A 9,959-nucleotide genomic window follows, 5' to 3' on the forward strand; every position below is an offset into this window, starting at 1 on the left:
TGTTGGAGGGGAGGCACAGGTGTGCATCTGTTTATGCTTTAAGGGGAAGTCATTCACAGAGGTTTTGTGTAGGAGTGTGTGGCGTGTGTGATCCTCCCAGGTTCACACAGGTTCCTCATCTACTCTCCACCTATGAGTGACATCACTGGAGTTTCCACTGAAAGGGAGAAACAGCTTTTAAAAGGCAGACTCACAATGTCAGTCAACTAGAACAGAGAAAGAGTCCTTTACTATCCTGGTGTAGCCACAGATAAACTGATAGCGAGAACCTACACAGAAGAATGGAGAGAGAAAGCAAGGTCCTACTGGAGGTTGATGCCAGCATGGAGGCAGACGATCCGACAACAGCCAAGAAGTTTCAAAAGTCCAGACTCTCTATGGCGCTGATCGCCTTGAGTCTCTGCCTGGCTTCTGGTGCTGCTGTATTCCTCTTCTCCAGCGCTCCTGTAACGGTGAGTCCACGTTTCTTCATCTGTCAGATACCCTCAGCAGCAATCTCTCAGTGAAACTAACGCTGTTTCTCCATCCGTCTTCTGACAGGGCGAAGGACAAGAGGAGAGCAGCTTTGGTGGTAAGCTTTCCTGAATCCTTTTCACATATTGAAACTTTGAGGTTTTCTGGTAGCATTTATTTCTTGAAATTTGACAGAATGTTAGTAAATGGTCCAGTTTCTACTTGTAGACATTATCTGCATGTTGTTTCCTCATCAGTTATTTAAATGGCACTACCAAAAGTGAAATCTAGCTGTAAAGAATGCTGTATTGTATCCAGGTGGGAGGCTAATGCTTTTCCCTCTCTGATTCTAACAGATCTTAGGCACAAACTGAGGCAGATTTCCAGCACGAGGGCAGCTATTCATCTGGAGGGTAAGTCCATTGACTGTAGTTTACGGCTGAACGCAGCCTTGCTCTGACTGTCTTTGTTTCCACACAATATGAAAAATGCCAAAGGGCATCTATTGATTGAACTATTTACGGTTTCAGCTGCTATATAAGCACTTTAAAACATTGGGCGTGTTTAGTAAGATGAAAGAATCAACAAAATTAGTTTATTAATTCAATCCAATTCAGTTTATCTTTATAGTGCCAATCCACAACACATCTCAAGGCAATTTACAGTTCACCAGATCATCCACTCAAATTGACTCAAAGTTTACTGTCTAAGGAAAACCGGCTGATTGCACCGACTCATTGGCTCTTCAGCAATCCCTCACACTAAGCATGCTTGTAGCGACAGTGGAGAGGAAAAATTCCCTTTAAAAAGGAAGAAACCTCCAGCAGAACCAGGCTCAGAAGCAGACATAGAAAAAGAAGCAGAGATACAAAAGGCAACTGTAAAAGGCGGCCCCGACGAGGGGCTATTATTACACAATAGATCTGTTTATTTTTTGGTAACTTTTCACTAAGACTGGAAGCGGCAGGTGTGCAACAAATAGCAACTAGATAACAATTGCAACAATGAAGATTTTTAAACTTTGTCCATTTCTTTTCAACAGGAGAATACAACGAGTCAATGAAGACGTCTGTGATGTGGAAGAATAAAGTGGACCAGGGACACTCTCAAGGCGGGCTGAAGCTCCAAAACAATGAGATCTTGATTCCTCATAGTGGCCTCTACTTTGTTTACAGCCAGGCCTCTTTCCTAGTGAGCTGCAGCCAAGATGCTGATGACACTAACCCCCTGGTCCATGTGAGTCACACGGTTCAGCGCTGGACCAAGTCAATGGGCAGTGCCTATCAAACCATCATGCACTCCGTTCGTAGTGTATGCCAGACCACAGCCAACAATGATTCAGACAGGATTGGAAGCTGGCGCTCTGCGATATACATGGGAGCAGTGTTCAATTTAAACAAGGGGGACAAACTGAAGACAGTCATGGAAGAGAAGATGCTTGAAGCGCTGGAGGACGGTCATGGAGATACTTTTTTTGGTGTGTTTGCCTTGTAAAGATATACATACAGTGTATGTAGAGCTAGTTTTATAGCTCTGCTATATGCAGCACTGCCTGCTGCGTGTTGCAGAAGTGCCATTGTTGTTTTGGGTTTAAGGAACAACTAGTTCTCGTTTACAGACACTGGAATATCCATGTTTGATCTACGTCGGTGTTATTCTATGATCCAAGTCAGTTTTTTTATTTATTCATTTGTCACATCACTGATATAACTAAATATCCTGTTTTTGCTGCTATTTTATTGTTTCACTACAGCCTGACAAAAACAGGTGGAAGTATTTATTTATAATTGTATTTATTTCATTGAAACTATTTATTTATTTTATGTATTTATTCTTTTTTTATAATTAAAATTGTATAATTTATTACGGATTCTGTGTTGCTAAACACTTTTAAAAAATAAAAACATGTAATGAGAAAATAAGCGTTTCAAACTTTATTCTTGAAATCGAGAAGGTAAATTTATCTGATCTGCAGTAGAGAAAAAGCATAAATATCTGCTTCAGAGAGAAGTGATAATGAATGAATGAATGAATGAATGAATGAATGAATGAATGAATGAATGAATGAATGAATGAATGCAGTGCCTTTTCACATCAGTGTCATTAAAAAAACTTTTTTTAGCATCCTGGTCCCGATGACGAAAGACTCAAACTGGGCCCCCTGCCTGCTGCAGCTGCAGTCACTACATATGAAGGATTGAAATGACCCATCAGTAGCTGTTTGTAACTAACTTTAATATTAAAGGAATAATACACCCAAAACATGATTAGCCTTCATTTTCTACTCACCCCCATGCTGAACAACACTCTGGAGTACTTTTTTGATATCTCAAATGCATCTGGAGATCTGGGAGGCTTCTTGCTGTCTGCTGACATTCAAATAATGGAGGTCTATGGGGCCCGAGGCAGAAAGGTCCATAAAAGTGTTGGATTCAGGAAGAATAACTTTGCAAATAAATAGAAATTGAGCCTGCACACGAAAGAGGTTTTAGCAGCTACAGTACTGCAGGAGCGGAAGGAGAAGCCCAACCCAACTTCAAGCTTTCCTCCTTCTCCGAACCCCCTCCTGCAGCCGTCTTTTATTAACAGAGCATAGTACATGATTACAAAACAGTATTTGTTCTGACACAACAATTGATCAGTTCATAAAGACAAGATGCTCCATCAGAATGACAAGGCAAGATGGTCTCCTGACTGCATCACAAGACACAATGCAGCAGGCAGGATGGTCTCCTGAGTGCAAAAATGTTTCATAAGCACACAATTTTATAATCATCATTGATTAAACCTGACATTTCCCTCCTCTTGTGCATAGAAACATTAGCATATAGCACTTCTAAAGAGATTTTTTTTACACACATCATAAATGCATTGCAGATAGGGAATTCAGTAATCAAAGATCAATATGCAAAAAACAAAAATATGAAAAGGATTAAAATGTAAAACTTAAGCAAAAATGTAAGATTTATTAAGAATGTAAAAACTTCAAAAATCTGTCCCTTGAGTAGGCAAAACCTCTCCAATAGAGGAAAATTCCTACCCGACCCTTCCCGAGGAAGCGATCATTATCCCTGTAACAGATTACACAGTTGCCACCATATCATCAGTATCGGCATCAGCATCTTGGCGGAGTTGAACATAAGTTACAGCTGAATACTGGATTAGAGTGGATCCTATCATTCTATGAATCATTGACTAGAGATATGGTATTAAGCAACAAATACAAAGGAAAAATATGAAAAACAATCCTACAAATGGTAAAGCTATCTTCATCAGCACCTGCCACCATGATCCCATGGTGAACCAACTTGTCCATGGTGCTGGACTTGCACCGGAAGTGTGATGGTCAAGATACCTCTTTAAATCTTCAACTCATCCAGAGCAGTCTGTATGAGTACAAACATAACAGTCCGTTTTATTCAAACCTTCAGCAACGTGCTTGGAATGTTGCCATCTCATATTGGCACCACAAGAAGGACTTGCTGTGGATCCATCAAAAACAATTCTGGTTTTTCCTTTGTTTCTGGCACTCAGTTTGAGTCCCTAGGAACACCAGTTCAACGGTCATCACCAGGCAGCAAAACCACTTTGGTTTTTCAGATCTTTGCCAGTCCGTCCAAGGAAACACCCACTAACCGGACTCTAAAAGACTGGGTTAGGTTGGTCCCTTCACCAGCGTTGAGACGAGTGGTCCTAAAAAAACCAAACCCCTTTGAAGCTGGACTTCACCACAGATCTATACCTTAGTCGTGGGGTTCCTGTGAAAGTAACTGGACTTGTTGCTGACGAAAATCTTTAATCAGCTTACAATGACTTTGGTGGATTCAAGTCTCTCTTTCCTGGATCTCTTCACAGTGGTTGGAGTTGTTAGTTGCACAATGTAGAGTCCTTCACACCTCGGAGCTGCCCAATTTTCCCTTTTGATGATTTTAATCAGCACTCGGTCTCCAGCTTCAGGCCTTCCTGTGGGAAAAACAAAAGGAGCATTGGGCAGATTACATGTTCTTTGAACAGTTCTGTATCTGAAAAGCTTCAGAATTCGCTTAGTAAATGGGTCAATGTTCTTTTCCTTTCTCTTCTGCCCATGGTTGCCCTTCCCATAAGGGTAGAACAAAAGGTTTCCCATACACTAGTTTAAAAAGGGGTCAGACCATCAGATATGGGAGTAATCCTCATGAGTAGTTTTACTAAATACAAACACTCTGGCCATGGCTTTCCTGTTTTTGCCATGAATTTTCTCAATCTGTTTCTAACCTCTCCATTAGCTCGTTCCACCAATCCTGCACTCTGTGGATGGTAGGAACAGTGATGTTTTAAGGTTATGTTTAAATGTTTGGACATTAGTGATACCACTTCATTCACAAAATGTGTTCCATTATCACTTTGTAAGATTTTTTGGATACCATGCTCAGGTATGCTATGTTTACACAACGCTTTTGCTACGGTCAGTACATTTGCATGTTTAGTGGAAACAATTTCTACCCATTTAGAAAAATTGTTCACTAGGACTAGGCAGTACTTGTACTGTCCACTTAGGGTCAGCTCAATGTAGTCCATGCTAATTATTTCAACTGGAGCTGTACCTCTTGGCACCTGTCCTCACTTAGTTATCTCATTTCCTTGTGAACTGTATTTACAACATGCAAAAATTTTAAAAGTAGTAGTAGTTACACACCTGTGTGTGTGTTAGTATACTATATTCATCATAACTCCCCCCTGTTTGAGACATGATAATTTCATGGATCAAAATAGCTGCTGGTTTTAATCAGAATCAGAAATACTTGAATAAATCCAGAGGGAATATACTTTTGTTACACGCTTCGGTTACAGTTTTCTATTTATATACACACATCCAACTACACAATACAATAAAGAATAAGAATATGGGGGAACTGTTGCTTACACGAGTCCCCTTTAACCCTTAAAAGTAAGACACTACAGGTATGAGCGTATCACCATGAGAATGTAACAACACAGAGCTCATATAACTTGCTTAACCACCAACTATTTGGATGCACGTTTTTTGATAAGTTTACAAAGCTAAGACAGTTGCTGAGAAAAGTTCTACATTCAGCTTTGTGAATTGCTGTCTGCTTCTCTGACATAGCTATTAGTGTGTCATAAAAAAAATAAAAAACTTAAGAAAAGCTAAGTTTCTTTATAATGTGGAATCTAAGCCCTACAGTAATTGCACAATTCTAAAAAGACATTCTTGTAGCTTTTTACCTTCTTTTGAAATAACATGGCCCAAACAACAAACTTATTTCTGCACCCGTTAAAAATTTTATAACTAGTTTTATAGTTTCCTTTGCTTCACATTTTAGCAGATATTGTTTTATCCTTGGCCTGTATTAGGAACTATTTCAACTTAATCTATAGTTGTCAACAGTCCTACATCAATTCTTCTTGTAGATCACAAAGTATTTGGGATCTCTTTGAAATCATTTTCATCAAATTGTGATAGCAAAGAATGCTGAGTTATTTTAACAAATGCTAAATCTTGAACCCAAGCCTCTGTATTAAACAGAATTTTATAAGGCTGCTTGCATAGTTCTGTGTTAGGGCTATAAAGCCAGCCTTGTTTGTGTGGTGCGGACATGGATAGAAATCAGATACGCCTTCTGCAGCTTCTAAACGCAGGCATGTGTCTCTCCACTGCTCTTCACTGGTCTTAACCAATGACAAATGATTGACCCATGATAAGCAGTACATTCCTTACATCTGTGTAGCAAGCATAACAGTAACTGCTGCTAAGAACCCCCATCTGTGTACATAATTTGTGTAACCATTATAGTAATGTCTTGTTTCAGAAACTGTTTTGCAAACTTTTCATCTGGGGTAAAGCACAAATTCATAGTGGTCTACTGTTCAACTAACAGAGCTGCATCCTGTGGATCTGACTATGTGCTTCTAGCATAGTGCATCTAAACTCAAGAAGATTTTGTTGAAACGCTATTTATATGTTCTCCACATTCAGCCTTCATGCCCCCCTGTTTGAGAAAAATTGCTTAATTTTCCCATCAATTCCCATCCAAACAGATTAATGGGGTGAGTATTACTATAAAAACATGCAACCTTTTTCCTGTTTGAAGGTTGACATACATTCCTAGGATGTTTGATTATTTGCTGATTTTACAAAAATAAGCCTTTTGGATGGTTTTAGTCCTACATTATCTTTAATGCAAATTTTACAGGCTCCTGAATTGCATATAAGTCTAACTGCCTGTCCATTAATTGCTAGAACTATTCATGTTTTTGGGAATGAGCCTGAATGTATCACATGTATGTCAGCTGCATCTGAACTCTGCTGTCATAAAATCTGTACAGCTCCTCACTGACATGCATTTGTCTGTAGGAACCAAGACTAATTGCAATTTCCTTAACAGACCTCTGCCTGATAGATTGACTGGACTTTCTTGGCTTAACACAAAATCAGCTTCCACCGTGAATCCCTCTTCATCAGTGACCAATTGTTCTATTTCATCCCTACTGACCACCAGCCCCTCACTTGAGCCCAATTATGGTCCAAATTACACTTCATAGCTGTTTCTATGTTTTAGCTTGCACAATCCACTTATTTAATCCCTCAAATTTTTTTATTCCCTGTAGGTAGCTTGCATGACTAAAATAATTTTCTTGTGGGTTTATTAATTTTACATTTTGGTTCCGAAATTATAGTTTTGGAGACCCTGCAGACGCATTAGGAAGGCTGTCAATTAGAACAATGCTGCAGTCATCGCTCCAATGACATCCCCCCTGCGCTTGTGCAGATTTAAGCTGTCTCCCTCTAAACTGTGTTTCATTATCTTTTGGACACACAAACAACTTAAAAAAAAACCACAAACATAACTTTAAAGACAGAAACACATAACATTAAAACCGGACAAACACAACATTAGATCTATTTATTTAGTTTGTAATAATAGCATATCTATTTTTGCGCATGTATTATATCAACAACTCGCCATTTGGAGCTAATTTATTTATTTATACTTTTACTTCTACTTCTACAAGTATTTTAAATTACTTGTATCAATCTGACACAAACTTTTTCATCCCCTTTATGATCTCTACACTCTTTTTGAATCCATCCTTTTTAATTCTGTTACCTCCCTGGCTCACTTTAATTCTATTATGTTATCATTTAGTTCTTATTATTTTATTTTTGGAATAGAGGCGTCCCTCAAACCCATTTTTTTACCAAACTATATATTCAAGTGTTTATTTTTTGTTGGATTCTGAGTTTCTACAAACTTCTAATCGTAGATTCTAAATTATCTCTAATTTTATTTTGACCTTTACCCATTTTAAAGAATTTAGTCCAGTACAAACACCTAGGGTATTCTACACACTGGATTTTTATTCAGCAAGACAGCACCCAAACACTGTTGTGGTAATTTCTGCTTCTACCTTTTCAGGTGAGAAATTCTTGCCTCTGCATCCACAAGAGTTGTACTGTATTAACCCCTGCTGTTTTAGTATGAAACAACAAAACCTGAAAGGTTTGATTGTTTCCTCACACACTCTCACACACCAGATATCCAGATCCCAGATCTGTCAACAAAACTTGGTTTCGTCAAATATCTCTGCTGCAGCTGCACCTTACTTAACTGTGTTATTATCTCAAAAGAACACAGAGGGTCCCAGACCCAATACGCACAGAATACCGATCCCAGATCTATCACAACAAAACCCTGTTTGTCAAATATTCTTGCGACTACAACCAGTTATAGCTTTCATATGGTCCCAGACCAACTTTTGATCAAAAGCTTTAGGCCTACCCTTTCGCTGCGCAGATTCAGTCCTCTGGGAGTCGTCACCAGGATGCCCAGGGCAGGGCTGGACCAACCTATGGGCCCCGTCCAGCGAAGGGAGGACGGCTGTTGACAGATTCTTGGCCTTGGTCCCACACGGTCCTGGACAATTGGATCTTGACTCCCGGGTTTTCGGCACCAAAAATGTTGGATTCAGGAAGAATAACTTTGCAAATAAATAGAAATTGAGCCTGCACACGAAAGAGGTTTTAGCAGCTACAGTACTGCAGGAGCGGAAGGAGAAGCCCAACCCAACTTCAAGCTTTCCTCCTTCTCCGAACCCCCTCCTGCAGCCGTCTTTTATTAACAGAGCATAGCACATGATTACAAAACAGTATTTGTTCTGACACAACAATTGATCAGTTCATAAAGACAAGATGCTCCATCAGAATGACAAGGCAAGATGGTCTCCTGACTGCATCACAAGACACAATGCAGCAGGCAGGATGGTCTCCTGAGTGCAAAAATGTTTCATAAGCACACAATTTTATAATCATCATTGATTAAACCTGACAAAAAGTCCACAAAAAACGTGTCAATATTCCTCCATACTGCTCGTCCAATGTATTAAGTGTCCTGAGTGGGTAGCGTCCATAATTTACTCGAAACGAAGTCATTTAGAATGTTTTTAGAGCATAAACAGTAGTGTATAGGATTTCCTGAAAGCGCGCGCCTGCGAGTTCACGACTCTACGGAAACCGCGGCAGACCAAACCAGATGAAAGTGCGCATTCAGCGTCTGCTCTGCCGATAATGCAAGCGTAGAAGAAGAAATGTGCTGTTTACCTGTGCAAAGAAAGAAACAACGAAAGAAAAATGTCTGAGGACTTCAGTGTTGAGGAAGAGCATGAGTTCTTTGCCGAGCTGAATGCGCACTTTCATCTGGTTTGGTCTGCCGCGGTTTCCGTAGACTCATGAACGCGCTTTTAGGAAATCCTATACACTACTGTTTATGCTCTAAAAACATTCTAAATGACTTCGTTTCGAGTAAATTATGGACGCTACCCACTCAGGACACTTGGAATACATTGGACGAGCAGTATGGAGGAATATTGACACGTTTTTTGTGGACTTTTATGGACCTTTCTGCCTCGGGCGCCATAGACCTCCATTATTTGAATGTCAGCAGACAGCAAGAAGCCTCCCAGATCTCCAGATGCATTTGAGATATCAAAAAAGTACTCCAGAGTGTTGTTCAGCATGGGGGTGAGTAGAAAATGAAGGCTAATCATGTTTTGGGTGTACTATTCCTTTAATATTACAATTAATGGTACAACAGTGCATACATCATGCAAATCCCCATTTTATATGAGATTAAAAGCAGACAAAAAAAGTTTGAAAATGGGTCTATATTAATCATTTAGTGAAAGAAAATTTAAAATCATTTCTACTTTATATCAAAAACTGATGATAAAGAAACATTCAACTAAGTACATAAAAGAAAAGTGGGAATCAGAGCTTAACATAACAATTTTAGATAAAGATTGGCGAGATATATGGAAAACACACCAGACATCCACCAATTCACAGATATGGAGGGAGTTCACATGGAAAAATCGAATACGATTTTTTATCACGCCTTAAGTCAAGAATAAATATAACGATACAAACAGGGGGTGTTGGCAGAATTGTGGATCAATGAATGCTGATCATTCTCACATATTCTGCAACTGTCCTAAAATTGTTAAATTTT

General features: G+C 39.3%; 1 protein-coding gene across 1 annotated transcript; it reads left to right on the top strand.

The window, feature by feature from the left end:
• Window positions 1-221: 221 nt before the first annotated feature.
• Window positions 222-2,316, top strand: tnfa (tumor necrosis factor a (TNF superfamily, member 2)). Its single transcript, XM_038285916.1, has 4 exons — window positions 222-452; window positions 541-571; window positions 810-866; window positions 1,496-2,316. The coding sequence occupies exons 1-4, from the start codon at window positions 282-284 to the stop codon at window positions 1,945-1,947; spliced, it is 711 nt and encodes a 236-aa protein (XP_038141844.1). The 5' UTR covers window positions 222-281; the 3' UTR covers window positions 1,948-2,316.
• Window positions 2,317-9,959: the final 7,643 nt, after the last annotated feature.

Source organism: Cyprinodon tularosa, unplaced genomic scaffold (assembly GCF_016077235.1).
Source record: "Cyprinodon tularosa strain WSP-4 unplaced genomic scaffold, ASM1607723v1 ctg217, whole genome shotgun sequence".
NCBI lineage: Eukaryota > Metazoa > Chordata > Actinopteri > Cyprinodontiformes > Cyprinodontidae > Cyprinodon > Cyprinodon tularosa.

Coding starts and splice junctions, on each gene's coding strand:
- tnfa (XM_038285916.1), top strand. CDS start 282: ATGGAGAGAGAAAGCAAGGTCCTACTGGAGGTTGATGCCAGCATGGAG. Junction 572..809: donor AGAGGAGAGCAGCTTTGGTG/GTAAGCTTTCCT, acceptor TGATTCTAACAG/ATCTTAGGCACAAACTGAGG. Junction 867..1,495: donor GGCAGCTATTCATCTGGAGG/GTAAGTCCATTG, acceptor TCTTTTCAACAG/GAGAATACAACGAGTCAATG.